The sequence below is a fragment of the Falco rusticolus genome, chromosome 5 (genome assembly GCF_015220075.1).
Source record: "Falco rusticolus isolate bFalRus1 chromosome 5, bFalRus1.pri, whole genome shotgun sequence".
In the NCBI taxonomy this organism is placed as follows: domain Eukaryota; kingdom Metazoa; phylum Chordata; class Aves; order Falconiformes; family Falconidae; genus Falco; species Falco rusticolus.
Window position 1 is genome coordinate 21,767,929 of NC_051191.1, and position 25,096 is coordinate 21,793,024.

At 47.2% G+C, this 25,096-nt stretch overlaps 1 protein-coding gene across 1 annotated transcript in view; it reads right to left on the bottom strand.

Annotated features, from left to right (window-relative positions):
* The window catches only part of LOC119148308 (collagen alpha-1(VII) chain-like), a 98,730-nt gene that overhangs the window by 24,226 nt on the left and 49,408 nt on the right, over positions 1-25,096 (bottom strand). The window contains exons 48-71 of the mRNA XM_037388284.1: positions 24,393-24,434; positions 22,694-22,747; positions 21,266-21,304; positions 21,062-21,097; positions 20,099-20,233; positions 19,325-19,444; positions 17,748-17,876; positions 17,364-17,475; positions 15,964-15,968; positions 11,991-12,068; positions 11,826-11,879; positions 10,718-10,753; positions 10,565-10,609; positions 9,929-9,973; positions 9,285-9,320; positions 8,891-8,926; positions 8,285-8,344; positions 7,495-7,620; positions 6,737-6,808; positions 6,532-6,567; positions 6,187-6,246; positions 4,257-4,301; positions 2,874-2,909; positions 1,692-1,727 (exon numbers count right to left, since the gene is read on the bottom strand). Of these exons, the coding sequence (XP_037244181.1) occupies positions 1,692-1,727; positions 2,874-2,909; positions 4,257-4,301; positions 6,187-6,246; positions 6,532-6,567; positions 6,737-6,808; positions 7,495-7,620; positions 8,285-8,344; positions 8,891-8,926; positions 9,285-9,320; positions 9,929-9,973; positions 10,565-10,609; positions 10,718-10,753; positions 11,826-11,879; positions 11,991-12,068; positions 15,964-15,968; positions 17,364-17,475; positions 17,748-17,876; positions 19,325-19,444; positions 20,099-20,233; positions 21,062-21,097; positions 21,266-21,304; positions 22,694-22,747; positions 24,393-24,434 (1,473 nt within the window). The remainder of the gene's footprint in view (positions 1-1,691; positions 1,728-2,873; positions 2,910-4,256; positions 4,302-6,186; positions 6,247-6,531; positions 6,568-6,736; positions 6,809-7,494; positions 7,621-8,284; positions 8,345-8,890; positions 8,927-9,284; positions 9,321-9,928; positions 9,974-10,564; positions 10,610-10,717; positions 10,754-11,825; positions 11,880-11,990; positions 12,069-15,963; positions 15,969-17,363; positions 17,476-17,747; positions 17,877-19,324; positions 19,445-20,098; positions 20,234-21,061; positions 21,098-21,265; positions 21,305-22,693; positions 22,748-24,392; positions 24,435-25,096) is intronic.

Here is a 25,096-nt window from a genome sequence, read left to right on the forward strand (position 1 = left end):
TGCTCTGACAAAGCAATGGTTGTGTCTTTAAAGTGGTGATGCTGTCCATAGTTCGGAGGGAACAGGGCTGAAGCCACCTTCTAATGGGCAACTGCAGCCCATTTGTAAAGGACTTCCTTTACACCAGCTCTCTTCAGTGTTGCAAATATCCCTTTTCAGGGCGACTGTGCCTTGCTGCTGGAGTCTTAACAACCGTGCATCAATAAATATTGCCCAAACTTTGATGATCTTTTGCAGTTTATCCAAATGCCACCATAGGACTCTGATCAAATTCTGGCTTAATATACCCTCCTTACTCTGGAGGGTCTCTAACAGAGACGAGATGGGGCCCAATCAATTTTGGGAACAAAAGGGAGGATAAAGATCCTGTAGTTTAATCCAGTACATAGCACATGCCCTGGGATTCACGCAGTTACTCCTGTATCGATCAAGGGAGTATTAGAAAGAAAGTTAAGCCGCAATTGTGTAGAACAAACCCAAGCCAATTATCCCACCCCCCCTTCTGTTTTATCTCACACTCCATCTTATATTTTATTAAGGTATTCTTTGGAAAATGCATTACATATTCCTTCAGCTTGGCAAGTGTTTTGGGGCCTCTTCACGAAGCAGATTAAGAATTGATTCGTCTCTGATGCGAGTCCCCTTTGAAAGTAGCTTCCTCAGAGACAAATCAGCCTTAATCATTTAATACTGCATGACTCAAAAGCAGAATCGTCATGTAGGTTTTCTAAAACTCATTTTCTAACAAGCCATTCCAGCCAGGAAGGAAGTTAACAAAACACTGGGCAGAGGTTCAGCATTTTCTGTGCATTTTCCAGAAGCGCTCAGGGAGTTATTTTCACATTACCTGCTATGAGCCAGCTCAGTCTTCTTAAGATTACAGTATGCTTTGGGGTGAGCTGGTTATACCAAAATCAGTGGAAATTTTCTTCCTCCCTTAATTCACAGGAGGCATTTTTGTGCCCCAGCAAATAGTTGCCAAAATGACTCTTTTTGTTGTTTTGTAGGATCCCGTCAAAACTATCATGCAAGCTCATAACTTGGAGCTGTGTGTTCAGTGCAAGGATGGCATCAACAAAGCAGATTGAAACTGGTGGAGACCCCTGAGAAGGAGAGGGGCATCTACATGTTGTTTTCCACTACCTACATAGGTGTATAATATAATGAGGATGGATCCAGGCTTTTGGAGGCACACGGTGAAAGGACAAGTTGCAACAAGAGAAACTTCTGTTAGACAGAAGTAGAAATGTCACCCTGGGATGGCTGGACACCTGAGCAGGGACACAGAGAAGCAGACATGAGGCCCTGAGCCTCAAATTCTCGAGATTTCATTGGCAATGGGATCTTGATCCAGGCACATGGATGACACTGCACATAACACCATGGATTGAAAGTAGGATTTAAAGTCCTCTTCAATGAAAGGCATTTGCACCCCATCATCTGGGAACCTTGCTCAGTGCTCCATGCTGGGTGGGCTACACTCACCCACATGTAACAATATGAATCCTATAAAAACACTAAGACTCCAGACATCTGAAAACACATGTAAATATTTTTTACCGTTTAAGCCTCTACCTTGTAAGATCACTGACTCATTTAAATAACTGTCCATCTGCTCACTGGCAACTATAAAATCCTGAAAGCCTTTTACCCTATATGCCCCAGAAAGTCACAATCTGGAATGTCCTTACTCTTTCTCCCTTGGGTCCCAGAAGTCCCCGATCACCCTGTGCAAAGGAAAGAAAAAAAGATAGTGAGTGATTCCCTTTTTACACGCTCTTCTTGTGCTTCTCAGCCCACTGATTCACACTCCAAGCCACTAAGATCTATTACAGCTGGAAGTCAGTTCCTCTGGGCACTCTGCAAAATCATTAGCTTACCACAGGAGATTGCATACTACTAGAATTTGTTACATTGACAAATAATAAAGACCCAGAGGACTGAAGGGGTTTGCCTGACTCCATGCTCAGCACATTCACAATGTGGAGCCATTGCTGGATTTTGACCTCCCAATGGCACGCAGCATCTCCGTGCTGCAGGGATGTGCCTACACTACATTTAGGGTGGAATGGCATCCTGTATAATACAGGATTTCCCAAATTTCAACCTCAAATCTGACATGCTTTACTGAGAGTGTATGAAACAGTAGCTACTCCCGGAAGTTTTTTATAATAGGCATGGTACATGAGGTTGAAGGGTAGGACTCATTCCTGATGGCATCTCATAATCTTCTCTAGTGCTCGACTGGTGTGGTGACAGCAGGAGAAGGTGGGGGCTGCAAGGACCAGGTGAGGACAGGAGAGCAGAGGCAGGCTTTACAACTGCACTTGAATTTCTGAATGGCAAAGCTGGTTGTGGATCTCTCCCCTGCTGTCCCATTGCACATCCCTGACATCTGGGGTGCAGTTCTCAGTACTGCACTTCCCAAGGGTTGCAAGTGGGATGTAGCAGGAGACCAAGGGGACTCCTGCTCACGGATGCAAATGAAAAAGCATGTGCTGTATGCTGGGCAGTCATTGTCCTGCTGATGCTGCAGGACATCTGCTCCCTAGCCCTGCACAGCTGGGGATGAGCCAGAGCATATCAGGGGTCCTCTTCTGTCCAAACTCCAAAACTTCCTTCCAAAAAGACCTAGGCATGCATAAAGACAACATGCACCCTCATTTCAGCCCAGCCATTACAAGGGGCTGCTAATGCCACTTCACACTTCCACACACTGATGGAGGTCCCCTCCCAGTCTGCTCCCAGAAGATGCTGGGACTGTCCCTGATGTTTTAACAGGGGCATCAGCAGTGTGGGCTGCTGCAGAGAAAGGCTCCCCACAATGGTGCTTTCCTCCAAGGCACTGTGTAGATAAGATGACTGTTGCTTACTCTTTCACCTTTCACACCCGGGAAGCCTTTTAGACCCTGAAAGAACATAAAATGACACATGAAGGTAAATACTAGCAGAGGGAAGGTGTTAGGAAAGAGCAGCTTCCACTCAAAGGCAGAGCTGCCTCCATGGGCAGGCTGCACCATGGAGAAGCTGCTGGTAGGACCTGCACAGGAGCCTCTACTCTCCTTTCTCTCCCCCTAATAGCAATTTGAGAAGTGAATCACACTCATCAAAGAGAAAATTTAGCCATAAGCTTCTGCCCACCATTGGTTCTTGGGCACAACTCAGGATGTCTTGGCAGATGTATAAATTTAGCCAACCTCCCCCATTTTGCAAGCCATGTGCCATGATTTTCATACCCTTAACATTAATGAGAAGCAACCCCCACCTCTCAGAGAGTGTATGTGAACGGTTGCTCCCAGAGGGCTCCTCCTAGGTGGAGGTGATGGGGATCCCCAGATGTTCCCCAGGGAAGGTCAGAGCCCCTGGAGACAGAGCCAGGATGGGAACCACACCTGGAGAGCTGAAAAGCCATGGTGGTCACCCCAGGTGTAACCTATTTGCAAAACTGGGGACCAACGACCTCCCCTGAATATGCAGAGAGGTGGCACCTTCCACCTGTAGAACTGGCAGCTCTTCACAGGGATGAACATGGACAGGATGGGCGAGGAGAAGATAGAGTACAGATATTTCCCAAAGGGTACAAAAACTGGGCTTCGCCATCCCCCTGTGCCTTGCACTGCTGCTTTGACCACTGGGACACATCATCTTGCAAGCCCTCGTGGTGTAAAGGCCAGTCTTACTGAGAATTAGCCTTTCAGAGATGAGATCCCAGGGTGAAACCTGGTACTGCGACCACCCTTGGCCTTGTGAGGAACTTCATGAAGGCCCATCCTGTTTGTAATGACAGATTCATTCCAACATAACAGATAACAGCCTAATAAATAAAAAGGTGTTTGTCAAAATACCGGCTGTGATTTGCATCTCCCCTGACTCAGTCCCCTGTCAGTGAAAAGGGAATTTACAACAGAACAAGACCCTGAAATTCATGTAGACAAGCAGACCTGACAAAGAAGAGCAGAGAGGGAGTGATAGTTCAGGAGGACTTCAAAAGCAGCCTGCAGATGCGTCAGCCAAATGGACAAGAGGATAAAGCAATTGAGCTCTGCGTGACACCTTATGTCTCACAGCTGCCTGCAGGATTTACACTCACTCATCCCAACATGACATCAGAATTCACGTTCCCCAAATTGTCTCTATTTCCCACTGAAAGCATCAACCTCTTTTATTTTTTCCATCACTCATGGGGATATTGCCAGCCCTGGGTCCACTGTTGTCTGTGCTGTAAAATATGCCCTCTGTGCTATTTTAAGACTCACCATCACGCCAGCAGGGCCCCGGACTCCCACGATGCCCTCATCACCCTGTTAGGATGGGGATGGGTAATGATGGCCATGACCAAAGAGAAATCCAGCATGCATAGTCCCAACTCTGCAAACCATCCCACTGGGAACAACAGGAATTAAGCATGCAGAAGCCCAGATCCTTGAAGGAGATGTCCAACCTCTTCATTTATACCTCCATCAGGATTAGGTGTCTTAATGCTCCTATGGATCTGGATCAAAGAGCCTAAAGGGCTTGAGATCACACACATGTCACTGCAGGTAGAAATTGCAGTGTTTAGAGAATAATGCTGTGGTCATATCAAAGCTTCAGGCTTTAGCTTCTCCTTAGTCTCTGAGAGAATCAGGCATTTCCAAGATGATCTGCACCTGATTTAGCATGATATAAATCACTCCAAAAAGTTGTCTCTTCCTCTGTTTATGTATAGATACGCCCTGGTAGGAATAGCTCAGAAGAAGCCATCTGAGGCTGGATGCCCTGCTGTGTCCCTCCCCACGATGTACTTACATCCAATGAAGGCATGGGCAGCAAGGGACAGAGGTCTGAGATGTTTTTGAGACAGAGATATTTCTTTCCCCTGATTAGAGGGCTCAGCAGCTTTTCTGCACATTCGTAACTTGTTGCTGAATATGATTTCAGCAGGACTCACCACAATAAATTAAGGCATCCAGGAATTTACCTGGAACTCATACCATTAACTTTCAGAAGGAAGAGGCCACCAGTCAACTGCTCAACGCTAACTTGTATCTTTGGAGACCAATGTGAGGCTTATCTTCACGCCCAGGTATGGTAGCCAGATGCCGCAGGCCTTGTTCTGAGCCTCCTTTAAGCGTGCTATTAGCTCCTTATAAGCATTGCTATGAAGGATAGCTGTGCTGGTGGGTCTGTGAAGTCCTTTTATGACTTCCCTAGGTAGATCCTACAAGACTTACTTGTCTTTAAGATGCCTAGACTTAGGCATCAACCTGTGAGGCCAAATTTAGATCTCTCATATAAAGCCAATGTAATTTGAGATTCTGTGATTCACTTTAGATTTATGCTGGAGTCAGAAGAGCAGAAACATTATTTCATCATTTCCTTCAGATAATGAAGCTTGAGCGAGGTTTACCCCAGACCTTTCCCAGCTGTTGACATTCTCATTAAGTGTTTTGTCTCAGGGGCCTCATTGAACAGTTCTGCTGGCAGATGGGGAGTTTGTCTAAATGGATTGCAACATAAAATCTTTTTTTTATTATTATAATAAATAATAATTTATTTGTGGAACAGCCACAGAAGCAGCAAATTGAAACATGGTCTCTGATTATGACTTAAGAGGATCTCCCTGGATTCTTTGCCGGAAGGAGACAAAAACTTCTCAGCAGCATGAGGAAAAGTGAACGTTGCTGCCCCAAGGATGGTGGGGGCTGGTTTCCTTCTGCCAGGACAACAGGAGGGAAGAAGGGAACGAGGATAAAAGAACTGGATGCAGATTTCTGGAGGAATGAGCTTGTGGGTAGCATCCCCAAAGCATACAAAACTGAGGTGGTTCCTCACCAATGTAGGGGTGTAGGTATTGCCTTCAGTGCTCCCATCTAGCCAGTGAGAGCACAGCCAATACAGTCCGTGGGGCAGGATTGACTTGGTCATGCAGCTGGCCAGTGTGACCTGCAATCCTTGAGAGTATCTAATTATGGAGGGGATGCTAACTGCAACCTGCGGGCAGAGTCTGGTCAGCACCGGCTCCAGCTGGGCATAGCAGTGTACATCACCTCCAAATCTGGCTGGTGAAAAATTAGACGGCTCTGAAACCAGCGCTTTAGACATCTTTTAAGACAGGTGCCTTTAAGGAGGTGATGGTATAAAGCTGCCTCCAAAAGAGGGTAGGCTGCAAGAAGCCAAGCCAGAAACATTTATGGAGGGACCTACCTGAGGGCCAGGCAGTCCGCGAGGACCTCTTGGGCCAGCTGCTCCAACACCAATTTCTCCCTGCAGAACAGAGAACCCCGGAGGTCTCATTCACATCACACAATTGCTGATTAGTTTGGCCATGATTTAGAAGTCACAGAAAGAGTCAGGAGACTCACTTCCATTGACTTTCTGCTGCTTTCTCTGGAGGATGCTCCAGCAACCATGGGGAAGAAGGGCATGAGGATGAAAGAGGGATGAAGTAGCTGGATGGGGTTAGGGATGAGGAGCCAGGGGAGGGCAGTGGTCCCATTGCCACCCCCGGATCTTAGGTGCTTGTGACCTGCCTGGCAGATTGGCACTGACCTTGTTGCCTTTGGGTCCAGGTGTTCCAGGAATCCCCTGTAGGACAAGGAAAACAAAATAGAAGGGAAGACTTTGCTTTGCAAGTCTTCAATGCTCCCCTGTCCCAGTGCTCCGAGAGAGTAAAACCACACCCAGCCCAGGTACCAGGCCCTCAACCTCTCCCCTTTGCTGCTCAAAAGACACAGGGGCAATGTACAAAAGTCACCTCTTTTCCTGGGGATCCTGATGGTCCTGTGGGCCCAGCAAATCCATGCCGGCCTCTCTTCCCACGCTCTCCCTTGAAAATAAAATCCTTTAAGGAGGAGAACACCCTGATGGGAAAGGTCCTGCTTTCCCCCATCCAGACAGAAAGCAGGAGCCGGTTCCCCAAGGTGTTCCCTGCACTGGCAAGCAAGCAGGAGGAATAGCCTCCTTGGGTGGGCCTCTTGTTGAGGAAAGGGGACTCCAGCTACACCGAGACCCTGAATTTAGGCACACTGCTGTCCCCCACCCCACCTCCAGCTAAGCCTCCATGTCCCTGCAGTGCTGACATTCCCTGTGCTATCACCACCCCTTTTCTTCCTGGGCATCTCACCAAGTTACTTCACTAAATTTAAAAGAAGAACAGCTTGCTTGGAGTTCCACAGCTTTTTTTTTTGTTTGTTTGGTTGTTTTTTTGTTTTTGGTTTTGGTTTGGTTTTTTTTTTTTAACTGGAAGGACATCCCCCTGTACCAAATCTTTTGGCCTGCATTTTCCCCTAACAACATTAGTTAGTCTAATAAATTCTGTTACCTCTCCTTTTGCAACCAGGCTTTGCTCCTGCGTCACTGACTATGTATAGGCTCAGGGTCTGGAGACCTGGAGGGGTGGGGGCTTGACTTACAGTGGACACCCAGTATAGGCAGTCTCAGCAGGACCATCGTTGTTCTCACCTTGAGTTGGCTAACACAACACATGCTGTCCCCCCACTGCACACTACCTACCTTCTGTCCTGGCATGCCGGGCAGACCTGGAGCCCCTCTGTTCCCCTGTGACCCGGGGGTGCCAGCATTGCCACGAATGCCCTGGATACCCTGAGCTCCTGGAGGTCCTGGGGCCCCTGGCTCACCCTGTTGAGTGAATCACAAGGAACATGGATCTCAGGTGGGATTAACTGCCTCCCTAAAGGTCCTGGGAAAAGCCTGGGGTGTCTCCTTGAATTCACATGACCAGTACACAGAACTGGGGACATCCCCTCCAGCCCTGGTTCACAAGAGAGATCCTAGGGCTGGAGAAAGGGCCGTACCATGGCTTGCTAAGCAGGGAGCCCTTACCTGAAGACTTTCAGAGATTTCCAATGAATTCAAACCCTGCACACCTGCAACATCCCAAGGGAGCACAGAAATGCATCTCTGCTGAGACCACAATTCCATGGATTTTTTTGACGCACATATTTCACAGCCTGATCTATTTGAGGATGTCCTTGCTCATTGCAGGGGAGGTGGACTAGATGACCTTTAAAGGTCACTTCCAACTCAAACCATTCTATGATTCTATTCTCTGGACCTCATCTGCTTTGAAATGGCCCTTTGGAGGACACAGAGCACTCCTTCTGTCCCAGACTCATGTGATGGAGTTCCTGCCTTCCCGGGCTGGAACTGGCTTTGGTGCTTTATCTTTGTAGCCGCAGCCAATTCTGTGCTCCACACCCAGTGGTGAAAAGCAAGGACTACAAAGAGAAAGACCCAGCAAAAAGCAAGTGAGATCTTTATCTAGAAGAGGAGAAATGCTTACCTTAAATCCAGGTGGCCCAGCCTGACCAACAGGACCTCTGAACCCAATTCCTGGTTCTCCCTGTAAAGAGAAGGTCAGGAAAAATTAACATCACTCCTTCCACAATGGGCCCATCAAAACGAGAGCTTGTTTCATGCTGCTCTCTAGACACTTGGCTGAAGTCCCTCATAGCTGATCTTACATTGAGGGTTTCTACAGAGCCCTCACTGACCATGACATCTCCTCTAGATGATGTGAAGACTTAATCTGACCTGGAGAGACAAAGCTGCTGAGAGCATTTAATCAACTTCAAAAAAGAGGGAGCTGAGTTGCAGGAATATTATTGGAGATCATATCAGACGACTCTGGGTGAGACTCACATCTTCCAAAACTACTCATTATAAGGTGGGTGTCCTGTCTGTGTCAGCCATTTGGAGTCCCTCCCTAGTCAACAGAGAGATGTTGGGTCCCCACTGAGTGACTGGCCCACAGCTCAGGAGGCTACCTGGACACGTGCCCCTGAGATGGGGAAGTTTGGTATGGCAAAAGGAGGAGGGAGAGCAGGAGGCAAGCTCTCACAGTGTAAGAAAAGACACCCCTGACCGTGGTATTGATGTTGTTGTTTACCTTTTGACCACTTTCACCTCTGTCTCCTTTGGTGCCCTATAAAATAAGAAAAGAGTTACCAAGCCTGTGCAAGAGGTTATGTGAAATACCACCTCAGTGCAACCCTGCAGCAAGAGCAAAGGTTTCCAGTTGTGCACATAGCCTATGCAGCATGGAGCAACCAACTTGCCACTCTGACCTCCACCTCTTTTCACAAGAGGTGGGCAGTGGCTGCGTGACTAGGGAAAAGCCAAATGACCTAACATGGAGCCACGCTGCTCACAGGGAGGAGATGGAGTACTGGGTTAACCCGGCAGGTTTCAACTTTCCTATGGCAATCTCCAATGCTGGATTTGTGCCACTTAGCTGGTAATGCTGTCCTGCTCCAGCAGCTGATACCGAATCCACAGCTCACCTTTTCTCCAGGTTCCCCCATCTCCCCAGGCTGCCCCTGCAAGACAAAAACCAGCCACCTTCCAGCCACCTCCCCTTCCTCCCTCTTCTCATGCCTGTGTCCCCAAGATGCTGCACCACATAGGTGTTTAAATGGTCACCCATGCAAAGTACCCCTTCCCCATTGGGCTGCACCTGTGAACACCCACCCTGCCTTGTCTGCCTTTCTTCTGAATATCTGGGTCCCACCACACTGAGTCTGCCATTTGGCCCCTGTAAACCTTTGCTGCCAAAATTGTTCACGGTGGTTTGTGTTGCCCTTCTTCCATCCTTGCCCTTGCACCAGGGCTGTCTTTGCTTGTCTGTCACCTGGTTTAGTTCATTGATCCAGCAGAAAATGAACATCAGGAAAAAACCCTGAATTTTTTGCCTTTACTCCTGAGTGTGCTAGCATTGCTGGAAGGGAGGGAACAGAAACACACAGCAAGGTTCAGGGATAAAGGTGGGACTGTCTCAATCCCAATTTACATTGGTACAGTCTCCCATAGATCCTGAAAGTCCCTTCCATCAGCACATCCCCAGTTGTCTCTCCCTTTTGAGACCCTCTTAGCACAGACAGTCTTCTCCTGGTCTGAGAGGTTCTGGCCAGAAAAGCACTATTGCTACCTTTTCTCCTTTGTCTCCACGGACTCCCGGAGCTCCCATTTCTCCCTGGAAAACAACAGGCAAACCCTTCAATTGCAAACATGCATTGCTACGAGGAATTTTTCCTTCCCTCTTTGGACCAGGTAGGTGCTGCCCTTGTTCCTGCATCAGCTTTTAGCAAACACCTGTGGAGGAACTCCTCATTTCCTGCATTCCCAGACCAGATTGGGGACATACCTGACCTCAACTCTTCTATTCTGTGCAGTGGAAATGTAGGGAGAAAACATAAATTGCAAAGTAAGGGCCAGATACAAGTGGTAAGCTGAGGGCCTCCCTGCCCCAGAACACTGCAGATGTAAAAGGATGCCATGAATTTGAGGGAGACAGGAGAAGTCCACAGAGGACAAAACTTTTGAGGCTCCCCAAAACACAAACCCCATGTTTGGATCAGCTGTGAAAGGCTCAAGCCTGGAATCTCTGCTCGTTAACAGTAGCCGAAACTGTTGATTACTACCTCTTGAACCTACTGGCCTGGCCAGTTTTCACCCATGATTCCTCAGCCTCCAAATGAGACTGTTCTGGGAGATGGACCACTATCCTGATGCCCCACAGGTGCTGTTGGGTATCTGCATTAAAAGGTGAAACAAAAGCACTGACCTTTTGGCCATGGGAAGATGGATCTGCTGGGCCAGTTTCCTCCTTCTGTAAGACAAAAAAAAAATAGCACATACAAAATGGGGCTGGGAAAGGACCAGCTGCATCCTCACCACATGCAGCTGTGATAAGAGGAGTACAACATGAATGCTGTACCTTAATTCTCCTCAGGTGATGAGGGCCTGGGTAAGCCTTGAGTCAAAAAAGAAAGGAAAGTGTGAGAGCAGTTGGAGAGCAGTGGGTGCAAGGAGGTACCCAACTTGCTTTCATTATAAATTAAATTTAAATTTATTTCCACCAAGTCCTTTTTGCATGGAGATGTTAGACAGTAAGTGTAGAGGCTGGAAGCATCTCACAGGGAAGCTGTGTGTCATCAGGGATCACGAGAACCCTATCGAAGGGCTCCTGGTTGCATACGGGGTGGCCTCCAGGCTCTGTCTGATCTGCTCCTGCCTGGACAGGACATCTGAGAGCTGGTGCTGCCCATTGCATATGGGCTGCCAGGGTCCACGAATCAAGGAATGCCCTGGTTCCAGTCTTTTGGCAATGGCACATCTGACCCACCTTAACCCTGGCCCTTTACGGAGGGCTATGAGATTATATGTTTTCTCATGATGTGGATGAGCTCAGCTCAGTGCTGCCATTCCTCCTGGGAACACAGGGTGAGGGTCACTCACTGCTTTCAAAGAAATTAATTCAAACTTAGAGGAAATCTGTTCAGAGTTTTTCATCCTTAACTTCTGGAAACAGGTCTTTCTCTCTTAAATTTTGTAAAAATCAACTCTTTACACTTTCCATTTCTGGCACACTGTGTTAAAGTCAACAATGTAATTGTGCAGATGTGTCAGAAATGTATGTATTCATAAACTCACACATATATTTACACATTTAAACACACATTGAAATATCTTCTAAACTCTCAGGACACAAAACACTCTTCAGTTATGATGTTGCTTTCCCCATGAGCCAGGTTATAATGTTGCCTCATTGATTAAGTTTGATTTTCCCCACTTTGGTTTTCCAAGCATCACATTTCCCTTGCTTTCCAAGCATCATGTTTCCCTTGCCAGATACAGGGAGAACAATCTGCTGTGCCAAGAAAAAGGCTTCCATAGCAGTTGTTTATTGCTTTATTTGTTAATATTTATCACTAACCTTCACCCTCCCACTACATTCATTCATTGTGACTTTGCACAACTGGGCAAATGGGGTTTCCCTTGCGTCCATCTGTTTGAAGACACCCTTGTATAGGGTCTTCACTTACCACAGATCCAGATAGGGATTTCCAAGCTCCTGGAGCACCGGGGGGATGAACCTGTGACAGAGCCAACAAGGAAGGGTCACCACCTCCTTCTGGATCGCACCGATGGCTCTGGTTTTGCACACAGGCCAGCCTGAAGCTGCTATGGTGAAATGGGGTCTTCATTGTGTGTCTCTCATGCTCTGCAGATCTCCTGGTTCTAATGTCCCTTGGGAGTGCAGAGCCATTGCCTGAATTCACATTTTCCTATGGGAAGGGAAGCGGCATCCTGCTGAGCACCTAACATTATCTGTATCATCATAATAATATATATGTTATTTAGCACTGTGCAATTTTACTCCAATTTCAAAGAAATAAACCCCACTTAAAATACTGCAACTTTGAATGTTAAATGCTTCCCTGCACCAGCCATGCCCGAGTAACGCACCTGCTATGCATTTAATGTACACAGTGTATCTGACTGGAACAAGAAAACAATTAATGCCTGTTAATGTCTACATGTTGATCTGCCACTTGGTGATGTTTGCAGTGCTGATGCTTTTGGCCAATATATATTTAAGGCACACCGAGTAAACCTTGTACAAACAGTTACTAGCCTGGCTCATAAATTGTTCTTTTCCATATTAGCAATGGTAAATTATCTACTTGCTGTTGTAAACATTGTAATATTCCTAGTGGCTGAAGTGTAGAGCAATTATTCCTCAAACCACACAGTGGAAGCACTGCAGTGTAGCTTCGGTGAGTATTTTGACATGAAAACAAAAAAGCAGCAAATTTACTTATAACAAAACACCCAAACCCCAACCCTGTAACCTGCCACAAGCACATGAAGGAGAGGGAAAAGTCAGGATGGTCTGCAGTTATTTAGCACTATTCCTGCACTTTTTGTTGTGAAAACAAAGACCTAGATTCACCTCCACTAATTTCACTTAGAAGTATGTGTCAAGACTTTTAGATGGCTAAAATCAAGGGGAAGTAAATCCTAAATAAAGTACCTCCAAGAAATGCTGCTTAGTCCAGCCCTAGACATTGCACTGTCAGGTCTGCAGGGATGACAGTCCTGTTTGTTGGATTTTATCTTGTGGGATGGTAATTTCACCTAGCGGCTAATGAACCCAGGAAGTTTCTGACTCACCAAAATATGTAAAGGGTGAAAAAAAATTGATCTAATTAAAACTGAAATTCTTTACTGAAAGAAGGCAAGGATGACAGAAGGAGGAATAAAAGACAGGTCAGTACTTGAGGGGCTCCCCATCTGGGCTGTTTTTTGTGGGACAAGCTAGAGAAATACCTCCCAGTCCTATGCAAAGGTGTTCTGGGTGGGTTAGGTAGCACCATCAGATAAGACCACTTGGATGTTCCCATCCATCCTGCACTGGGTCACAGCTCATCTGTGTGCAAACCAGCTGTAAAATGCTGCTGCTCTTTAGCATGGGTCCATGTTCCATTCACAGACATGTGAATAGTGTCACAAGGCAGCGGTGAGGCAAGCCCACGGGTTGCTAAGACCTTGCTGAGCTTTTGAAGGCGACCCATCTGCATGTGATCTCATAAAGCTGCCATTTACTTGGGGTGGTAGGAAATTGCAGGGGGTAATAACTCTTTCATTCTGCAATTCCTCCGCAATTTTAGCAGTTTCCTGCTTGGAGATGCCAGCAATAAGGCATCTCAAAGAGAGTAGAAAAGCTTCTGCTTTCTAAAGGAATGATTTACTGATGGCAGGTGACAGTGTAAAAAAGAATGAAAAAGATAGAAGGGAGAAAAGGAGGAAAGGAACAGATGAAATTAGGACAGGAAAGAGAACAGCAGAAATAAAAGGGGGAGTAAAAAAAAAAATCCTGCAAAGAAAAAGGTACAGGAAAGAGAAAAAGAAAAGGGCAAGAAGGTATCAGGTAGGAAAATTAAGTGACTATGGGTTTATCCACATGGAGAGAACCAGAGGCAATTTATCTGAATTAACTGTGAAAATGAGTAAGCTTAACTGCAGGGGAGCTGGGCGATCGAGGAGGCAAGAACTGGCTGGTACGGTCCCGTAGCATCAAAGAAGTGGCTCATCTATGGAAAGAATAACCAGCCACCGCTTCTCACACAGGCACGTGTACCTGGGCTCATCCTGCCTCTTTACATCAGTTAATTTGCTTCCCCATTAACTCCTGCCAGCCAGAAATTGCATCTCTGAGATGAAGCTCTTGGGCTATTACAGGCTGCTTCTCTCTAGGGCCCTATGAACCTTTTAGCAGGTAAAATTCGTGATTACAGCTGTTGCTGATGGGAAAGCAACCAGCACCATTTCGCTCCCTTTGCATTTCCACTGAGTTCAGTTCAGCTGCAGGAGCCACCAGGGATGAGGGGATGCAGGAGCTACAAGGAGAGAGGGGCTGCTGCTGTTTCCCTGCCTTTGGACCACACTTCTTCCTCCTCTAAAGAGGGTTTTACACCAAATGCAACCAAGGAAAACATCCTTGGGGTGTAGATCCCATTGTGCTGGGGGAGGGTCTGAAGTGCCCTAAAAAACTTGTGGCAGCTGTTCTACTTTTACAAACATCCCTACCAAAATGGGGATCATTAGATATGAGAGAATGAAGAGTGGTGCTACCTGCCCATCTTTCAAACAATTATTCATTTGATGGGGAATCCTCCAGGCTGGGATTCAGGAAAAGATGTCTGGTAGTACCGAGTTACGTGATTACCCCAATAATTATTGCCAAACACCCAGATGCAGCATCACTGTCAGATGACACTGATATTGTGTGCACTAATCCATAGGGCTTTTGAGCACCAGACCCAACAGGGCAGGAGATCATCTCTGTGAACCCAAAGTACAAACTGTCCCCCCACCAGCCCCCCGTGCGCTGCTTCTGATAACTCAGGCAGCGACAGGCAGGGAATTGTCAGGAGGGAAAAATACCATCTCCCTCCAGCCTGCCGCTGGGGTTAATCAGCTTAAACTCTTGATTTCCTGTTTGGATTATAAGTCTTCAGCTTCCTCCCTCTGGCTCTCCTCCTGCCTTTCACCACAAGATTCAAGAGACCTCTAACATTTAGTATCTCCTCCCTGTGAAAAATCTTCAATGCAGAAATCATGTTATCTCAGGCACCCTGAGTTTGGCTAAAAAATGTCCAGTCTTGGGTCTGTCATGATAAATGAACCTGCAAGCCACCTACAAACCAGTTTTGTGGCTCTGCTCTGCAGATCCCATGGGGCTTTTTTAAAAGAAAGTGGCATCTCAAAAAGGACACAGGGATTGGTTTTGGTCCTTGGGATGCAGGGATTAATTACTTACACACCTGATGACTGAGGACAGCTCTTCTTTCTGCCCAAATGTCACATCTGGTGTGGCCACACAGTCCCCTTGACTTCCTGGTGCCATGGCTACAGTGTCTGGGCACAGGGATGCACTTAGCTCCCAGACACCAAACAAACAGGGGTCACTCCCATTCATCAAGGAAGAAGATGCTGTGTCTGTGGTGCATCTGATATATTAAATGACCCCATGCAAGGGGCATGTGTGAAGCCTCGAGATGTCTGCTCACGAAAAGCATCCAGCACTGCTAAATTCCACAGTTTCAAATAGATCCACAGATTCAGGACCCTCTCTCAATTTCACAGTCTCCAGGTGTGAGTCCATAGAGACTGAGCTCTACCTGCTTTCAACAACTGGACCCCAAAAATCTCCCACCTCAGCCAGCATCATGCAACCCTATCCCCCAAGAAATGAGGGAGTTTGGGCTCTGTACTCTGTGCTTAGGGTCCCTTCCCAGCTTAACCATTCCCAGCCAAGGGAAAAGGTGCATCCAGGAGGAGAAACAAAGTTAATGGATGCTCATGGCACAGGCTGCCATCTCCAGAGCGGCAGCTTACACGCATGCACGCGTCTGTGTGGGGGTGGGTGCTTGCGTGTGTGTGCTTGTGCCGGGAGCCCTCTCGTGGCTGCTGCAACATCACTGGTTCCAGCTTTGGGATTCCATGTGGTGTTAATTTGCAGAGACAGCCAGGAGCCAGTGCTAGGAGCAGAAGCAAGTTTTCAGCAGACTACTTAAAAATCAGAGTGAGATTTCCTCCAACAGTCTCCCCACTCAGAGCTACTCCCTCATTGCTATTCCTAGAAATATCCTTGCTAATGCTGCTCCTAGCAGTAACCATGCCTGTAGTTGCAAGCAAACATCCAAGAGATTTTTACAGTCCATTTTTTAAGGCTGTTGGTATCCTGTCTCCGAGTATTTTCAAAAAGAGCATTCCCTCCATCACACAAGAGCACATCAGTATGCAAAGGTGTTCAGACAGCACTGAATGAATGCATTTTCCCTCTCTCCATCACTGGGGCTGCCGTCACTCAATGCATGGTGTTGGGGTAGGGTCTCCCAGCTAGGCTGGAATATGCACTTATGGTTACAGTGATGTTCAGGCTGGAGGGTGTTGGGTTTGGTATGTGGCAGTGGAGCATGGTTTCCATTCTCAAAAGAAAATGCATGCCCAGGAGGGCAGAAAAATAAGGGTGAGATGGGATGTTAGGGCTCAGACAACCACACTACAGAAACACCACAGCTTATTGCCCATCAGCTGAAATGTGGTATCTGTTGCTACCAGCCTGGATGCACCCTCCAATTTTGCTGAAAATGATATAACGAGTCTTAGAGGTTATGTACACATGTGTTTGTAAAGCAGTTCTAACTCCTGGCTATGGAAGAAACCTCTACTTTGCAACTGTCCTTCAACTGAAGTGCAGTAACCACTTCAACTTTTTAAGAGGCAGACCTTGAAAGAAGAGGTAGGGTAAGTCACCCTGCATCATGTTTCCTCGGGAACAGTCACCTTGGCTCAGCCCATCTACAAAGGCTTATTAAATTACAATTTGCTCTTGTTAGTGAGTCCTTAAAAAGGAGAAATGCCCCAAATTCCTGCTTAGACACTAAAAACTCTTCTTTAAGGGAGTCAGACTCTGCACTCCAGGGCTCAGAACGGTACATACCAGGGTCTAAAAGTCTAACACTGTGCAGGGAAACGTGAGAGTCTGGACTATTCTAAGGCATCTGTGGAAAGTAAGAAGGAAAACGAAATATCTTGTCAGGGGAAATATCTTAAATTCACTGTCTCGGGTCTGCACTGTCCCTGGAGTACTACAAGTCTGATTTAAAAAAGTATTGAGAATCCTCAGCTATTCAGTCAAACAAGCCCAGATAATAGGATGGCTGCTGTGGCTGATGGATCCAGATTAGAAAGAGATTATCCTTTCCATCCCCCCCCCCCCCCCCCCCAAAAAAAAAAAAAAAAAGAAGTGGATAATTAACAACAAAACATTTGTCAAGGGCTCTGGGGGGTTCCCACTTCCCTGCCTACAGGGAAAGTGGCAAAGGACATGCAAAGGACAAGGCTGGCCATCAGCCTCCTGCCCAGGTCCTATGTCTGAGCAGTGGTGTCCTCCGGGTAACTGCCCCAGGACTCACAGCACTGTAAGAGATGTGCATATCAATCCCTTCCAGTCTATCACTTATCTCCACACTGGTCTACTTCCCAGAATTTCTAGGGAAGACATATATGGCTGGTGTCCTGCTGTGGTTGTCCTTCCACCCTCTCCTCCAAGGACTCAAGAAGCTCTGTGGACTGGTTTCCTTGCAGATCATCTTCTGGGTATGGTGGGGATACAGACAAGCCCTGCAGAGGGTGATGGGTAAGTGACAACAGTCCCACTAATTACCAGAGCAGAAGGTGGAAAGCAAAACCTTTTTCCAATCTCTGGCACTGATACATGCAGACACCCTTACCCTTTCTCTAACTTAGCTTTTAACTGCATTAAAATAGAAGCAAAACTCATAGAATTGCAACAATTTGTACAATCAAGCTCTGACAAATGTAACTCCTTTGCATCTGTTAAATCAGCACAAATGGAAAAGTAATTAAAAGTCACTGAATAGTTATTTACATACGCTGCTGAGAGAAGTGTTTTTCCTTCTTGAGTCTCTATCTTTCCTTCTCTCCTCAGATGTTTTCTCCAGGGACTCAGGAGGGTTCTCTAGGGATTGGTACACAGCTTCAGAACCAGCAGCAGATGGACCCTGTAGAGACCAAAGTAAGTTATTGCTTTTTCCACATCAGGATGTCATCCACAATGCATTGCTTTATCAACACTGCCATTTATGCAATACAATAGCATGCTCTGAGACAGCAGGGCAAGGCTGAAGACCCAATGTGCCAAGGCTTCTCCTGCATCTTACTTGGAAAGTGCCAGCAAGGATGGGTTGGGGCAGACTGCAAGGATCTCATACGGGTTGGAGGGCTGCTTTGCCCCCTTCACCCCCTGGTGGAAGTCCAGCCTGGATAGGCTGGCCCAGATGAGCAGACATCCCCAGCCCTTTCTGTCAGATTCAGTTGGGCTCCCAAAGCCTAACAGAGACAGCTTTGGTGCCTCTGTACTCCAAATGCCAGCATCGCTGGCTCCGGGGTGGCTGGCACACATCCAGTTTGTGTCTCTTGATACAAACACATGTATTGGTGAGCACTTCATCACCTCTCAAACCCCTAAAATGCTATCATTCAGCTTCCAATGATCCGGAAAAGCAACATGTTTCACCTGAGACAGCGGCAGAAGCCTGGAGCTGAGAGGGGATAAGCCTGTCTCACCCTAAGTGCCTGAGCAACTGGGTCACTGTTGAACCAACCACAGAGGAAGAGAAAAACATCAGGAGCTGGCTCCAAACACCCCCCTCAGCTCTCATGCTCCAGTTAGAGACAACATTTCCTACTGGTGACCTACAAGGTTTTACGGAGAGAATCACTTCTTGGCTGTCATAAAACAAGGACAAGAAAAGCCCCACTGCAGCTGCAGGCACTATTTCCTGGACTCTCTTATCAGGACTGTCTAGTACACACAAACTAACTCCTCCAGCAGCTGAGAGGTGACCTGGATACAATCCTCTGATTTCATTCCTGGAGGTGTGCTGTACCACACTGGAACTCGGGTCCAGCATGGAGATTCAGCCTCAACATTGCTAATAAACTCCTAATTCCCATAAACGCAAGCTATCTGTTACTTGCAATTGCAAAGGATGCAGGTGCCTAGATAAACTCTAGCAATTAGCCTGGTAGACCAAGCAGATGAGGGCTGTGGAGTCATGGGAAGGATTCCTCTCTTGGGAAACCTGAACCCAACCTGACAGCAGGGTTGGATCCATCCCTGCTGGGGCAGGAGGGACACACCTAGATTACAGCCTTCAAGTGAGAAGTTGCAGGGCAAGTTCAACAGATAACAGCATGGGGATGGCTTGAAACCAGCCCAAAATGTGGTGGTTTTTTTGCTCAGAAGACAAGAAGGAGTTGTGGTTGTGTGGAAAGGAAGGGAGGATAAGTATCACCAGGAGGCATCACTGGAGCATGGACTGGAGCTCACAGGCAGCCAGTACATATCTGATGTGCAATCTTTTAATATTATTGCAGCAGCAGACCAGGTGGACAGGAACACAGATCTACACAACTATACTTAATCTGCTCTGCTCCTTATTTTCACCTTGGGAAGTCCTCCAGACACCGGCACCCTAAACTGAGCCTCCATCTCCAGGCTCTGTGCTTCTTCTGTCACCTTGGTGCTGGCCAGGGCATTGTGAGAAGTATCAAACACCAGTGAATCCTGCAACATCAAAAAGAGTGGGTTGGTGTGGCAATGACACACCCGAGCTCCCAGGACCCACACATGTGATGAGTTGGATCCTGATGGGTTATTTCTGCCCACTGTCCCACCCTTTCAGCATGCTCTGTCCCACCTGGTGGCCTTTTCTGAACCAGGATGGAGCAAGTAGTCAGTAATTCCCTGATGGTCACCTCCAAACCTTCCCTCTAAGCTAGTTCTACCTCCCTGGGATCCCTCTTGCTTTTGAGGCCACCTCTATGATCACTTCTCATGCTTGCAGCTGCTTTCATCCCCTTGCATACACACCACTCCAACAACTCCCAGTCCTCAAAGGACACAAGGAGGGGGATGGCTTTGGAGGATGGCTTCTAGCTACCTCCATCAACAACATGGGTTGACCAATTCCTTTATTTCCACTGAAAAAAAAAAAAAAAAGAGTGCTTTGTAATCCCATCAGTTCAACCTGAAGATCCAAGATCCTGGTGTGAGCCATGAGCCTGTTCCAGCTTAACTCTTTCTTAGCGTGGCTGCAAGTCACCATAACCTGCCTGATGACAGAGGTGACCTTGAAGCCTTCAATGATTTGTTTCTGTTTCTCCTTCATTTCCTTCAAAGTCTGTCTGCCCCCTGAGGTTGACAGATGACAATACTCACATCATGCTTGGTAGCATGGAGAGCTGCCTGCTTTCTCCTGGAGGTCTTGTTTGTCCTGGAGCCACCCAGCTGCTGCACCAGCCCATCCAGTCCATCCCGCAGGAGTGCATTGGAGAGGTCCTTCAGCAGTGCCAACTGCAACCAGTGGATACCATTAAGGCAGTAGCCCAGTGCCACACCACAGTGCAAGTGCAGCCACCACAAAATGACTGATGCATTTCCAGTAGCACCTGGTGAAGCAATGTGCCCCAACAGCCAGCAGCTGGTTTAAATACAGGTGACTACAGTTTGGACATCTAGGAGCCAATTGATGGTGCTTACATGGTGGCTCTCCCCATCCTAAATAAAACTCCTACATTTGACCATCTGCCTTGGTCACATCTCCAGAGCTTACAGAAAGGAGCTAGAAGTAACAAGCACAACTGTAAGTACCTGCATGGTAGATACTAAAAGCTGAGCCTTATCACACTTCCTGAGCTTGATGGCAACCATGAGAGTGGAGAGGGAGGCCACCAGGCTAGCACTGCTATATTGCACAGTGATGATTCACTACCATTTGTGTTATAAGCTAAGGAAAACTCCCAAACTAGACTTTTTTGCTAAACATGACATGCAGTATGGCCAGAGCACCCATGGGGCTGTGTGGGTGTCCTATTGCTGGCAGTGCTGAAGTACAAGCGAATCCAGGCAGTAGCACCAAGCTCTGAACAGGTATTTGCCAAGTTTCAGTGTCACATGGGCCTCAAATCCACCATCCACCCCATAACATAGTAGCAGAAAAGCCATCCAAGAAGCATTTAAATATCTATGGTAAGCTGTAAAAGGAAAAGTAATAACCCTGCACTCTTGTGAGTGCCAGTGCTGAACCTGGGGGAGCACACATCGCCTCCAGAAGGCCAGAGGGAACAGATGGAAAGACTTAATTACAATCATTGCCATGAGGAAGGTCAAAGTGTTACCTACATTGATACCATTTGCTTCAAAAAGCCTCTCCAGATCCTGAAAGAGGAAAGAAGGGTCAGAACTTCTCTCTCCTCCAGCTGGCCCTGCAGGCTGTTGATAGCTAAGCCTGGGGACACACACTGGGTCCCCTCTGCCATCCCAACCTCAGACAGAGGGAGGTGTTTCCAACATTAATATGCTCTATAATTTTTTTATTTCATTTACCTTCATTTCTACTCCTTTGCCTGGTGGACCGGGTTCTCCCTTCAAATGAACAAGAGCAACGCATTAATTATTATCCCAATGAGCAGCAAGAAGAGGAAGTCTGAGGAGGAGCAAGAGTCATGTAATCTGGCCCTTTGTTCCCAGCCCATGCTGTGACCCCAGACAAATCCCCATCAGCTCAGAGAGGGGGTTTGAATCCCACCCTGCTCAATGGTCCCTTGGTCCCCCTTGAATCCCACCCTTCACTCCTCCATTGGACACAGCTGCTGGCTGCATTTCTTAGGACAGGCTTGGACCAAGAGCCAGACATGAACATGATCAAAGTGAGGTTTGGACCAGAGCCTTGCACCATCCTTTTCTCCATTTCTTGGCCATGCGCACCATCCTCTTCTCCATTTCTTGGCCATGTGCAATGTTTAAAAAAGTGAAGGTTTTTGAGGCCCCTCAATGTCACTGCTGCTGTCCCTGCTGTGTCAGCTGTGCAGAGGTAGTAGGCAGCAAGTGGATGGCCAAGGTGCCCCTACAGTTGATGGTCCCTTCTGAAGGTGGTCACCGTGCTGGTGGCCCTCCCTACCGCCATGTGCGATCTGGGTCAAATACCTGCAGTGGGTTGGACTCCCAACAGCAAGTTGCATAAACAGGCTGTCCACCTCTCCTTGCTGGGCCAGTGCCACAGATGAAACTACAGATGAGCGGCAATGGCTTGGGAGGTCCAGTGCTGGGGTGAAGAACATCTGCTGAGGTGGGGGCTGACCTGCCTCTCTGATGGGCTTCATTTCACTGAAATCTGGTTTCTTTATTGACAGATTCCGGTGGAATGAAGGGCGCCAGGAAGGCCCTGATGGCACTGCAACTCCATGCCAAGGTGTGCTGGGGTAAAGGAACTGCAATGTGGGGTGCACTGGCTGAACTCAGTATGTCTGAGGCACAGCCCATGCATGTCACCTGCATAAGTCCTTGCCTTTGCAAAGACTTGGATCTTGGACCAATGAGGAGATCTACCTGTACCCACTGATGCTGCTTTCTGCAGCATTTTCCTCTCCATTAAGTGGAGGAGTTTGTTCTACCTCTAAAGAACTCTAGATGTGTGTGGTATCAGAAGCAATTTCTCCTTCCATCTCTTTCCAATGTGTTCTTCAACTTGCAGGGGGGAGGAAAGGAAGGAAACATCCCTGAACGTTTTAGAGATTTATCCCATCTGACTCCTCAACAACATCTTCCTACCTAAATGTTGTGTATCTGCTTAACCGAGTTGTAGGATTACAGCATCATTATGACCACAAGATTATGAGCCCATCTCAGAAACTCTGCTTTGAAAACCCAACATTTTAGGGGGTCAGAAGACATCTGAGATGGGTGCTCTTCCCCTCTGGTCAGCCCAACACAATGGCACCCACACAAAAATGCCTCCATGCACTCAGGACATACCTTTGGGCCTGGAGGACCTCTTTCACCTTTCAAGCCGTCCTTCCCGCAATCCCCCTGTAAGCCAGCATTAACATGTTAGTTCTTTGTCCCGCCTAAAATTCACAGTGGAAGTGATGCATCATGTATTGAGGCATTTCTCACCCACTGGCCCATGGTGGCTCCAGAATAACAATGACTTTTCCAATTGGATCAGCCAGGCTTTTCTTGTAGCTATCTCACTGTTTAACATAATTAAATTTGGAGCAACTCTGCTCTTCAGTTGAAACGTGCTGCTTCTGCTTCGGACCTAAAGGCAGACCTGAGAGCTTTCCTGCTTTTCCTTTTGCCCCTGCTACCCAGCCTGGGCTAATAACGGTATTATCTCTCCTTGCAAACCAAACTTTGCCTCTACTTCCCTGCCATCACAGCTTGGCTGATGAAGCAACACCATTTCTTCAGTAAAGTCTGGGACTGCACGTCTTAAGTGGGGCTTGGGGAGGTGACAGAACCACTGTGATATTGCTTGCAGATCTTGTTCTCCCAGTCTGTCATGGGCTTTGCCTATGACTCAGGACTCATGAGCCCTGCAGGTAAATCAGAAAACTGGCAGGGCAAGGCCAGGTCTGCCTGCGAAGGACCCATCTAGATACACAGTCTGCGCCTCTGTGAATGAGCCTTTTCCCCCAGCCCAGCAAAATGTAGTAGAAATTGATGCTGCAGCTGGTCTGCCTCCTCCACATCTGCCTCGTGTCCTTCCCTGTCCCCAGCTGCAAGGTGCACAAAATAAATGGTCAAATAAATGGTCAACTCACAAACCTTGTTAAACTGAAAGAGGGAGAGAAGGCAGTTAAATACTTTTTTCACCTTCCTGGGCTCTTTGATTACTCAAATTACCCCATGACTCCACCTCTGGTTGTGGTCTGGGTTGGATCTTGGTGCTGCATGTGGCACTGTGGCCTGCACTGAACAAAACCTGCATTTATTTGCCATTTGCTTTGCCAAATGGACCACAATAAGAGTGCTGGGAGTGGGTAAGGAGCTGCTTTGATACTGATCACTACTTGGGTATCCCCCAGATAGGATTTAGGCAGGTTGGCATGAAGTCATGAGGGGCTTGGTAATATTTTCAGTGATCTTTTTCACAAGGCTGAAAAAAGGATGGAACAAATCTGTCTCTGCCATATCTTCCCACTGAAATTTCCATCTGTGTAGGATCCATGCTACTGCAATCCGAATGCTGGTACTAAATAAAAGCTCTTCCAAACCTATCCACAGTTAGAGCTATTGCTATGACAAGGATCTTCTGTAACAGCAATAGGCTCGTTGATCTGGACAATGTACTGGACTTATTCCAACGTCCAAGTCATCTCATTCCCTTTCAGCAAAGCAGTCAGTCTCACAGTGAACTTCAGCATCTGAATGGACCCCTCTGATTTCTGGGCTGAAATGATCGCTCTAGTTTGCCCTGCAGAAATTTGAAGGTTTGGAAGGAGAACCAAAGCTCACCGTGCCCTGACATCATCAAATGATGCACTGTATTTGGAGGACCTTTATTGTTGGATGTGGGAACAGCAAGAATTTGCTTAAGGAACTTGAGAGTTTTGGGTTATGTTTGCAGACTTTGATGTATAAGAGTAATAAAGCTACAAAATATACAACATGCACAAAATAATCACATATTCAGCTTCAACACACATCTTCTCCAGCAAGGAGATCTTACCTTGTCACCTTTCAGGGTGATGGTGTTCTCCAGAGAAGATATCTGCAAAAAATGGAAAAAATGCTCACAAAGTGAAGTATGATGTCTTTGATAGAGCCTCTCACCTCCATGTGCCTTTTATCTCCATTAGCCTTCATCCATGGGCACAGAGCTGGATGCTTTCTCCCAGATCAGCCTGCAACCTGAACCTGCTATGTTTGGCGTTAAACCTACAGGGAGCTGGTGCAGCATCTTTGCTCTCACAGGTAAGAGGTTCAGGGTGGCTCCAGTGAAGTCCCTTTCAAAGGGAACTGGTCACACACTTCCCTGCCACTCAGGACATTGTTTGGGTCCCTCTCTGGCATGGGCATTTAATGGGATATTTGGGTAGCTGGTTGGGTAACTGTGTGAATGAGAACAAACTTTTAGAACCCTATCCTCATAGGCAGCCACCTGGCTGCCTGATGGAGTGAGATGGTTACGTACTAGCAGAGGAAGATCTTGCCATACCCTGGAGCAATAAGGCTCTTGTAGTTTTGAAGGGAACAGGGGGTGCTTGCTATCCCTATGTCCCACTCCCAAACACACCAGAGTTCAAGTAGTGCAGAATACACAAGATACAAGTGAACAGGAGCTGCAGTGGATAACAAAAACTGGAAATGGGTCTAGGACCCCCAAAAGGGGTGGTTTCAAACAGCACGTTGGTATTGGAAGCAGAGAGCTGT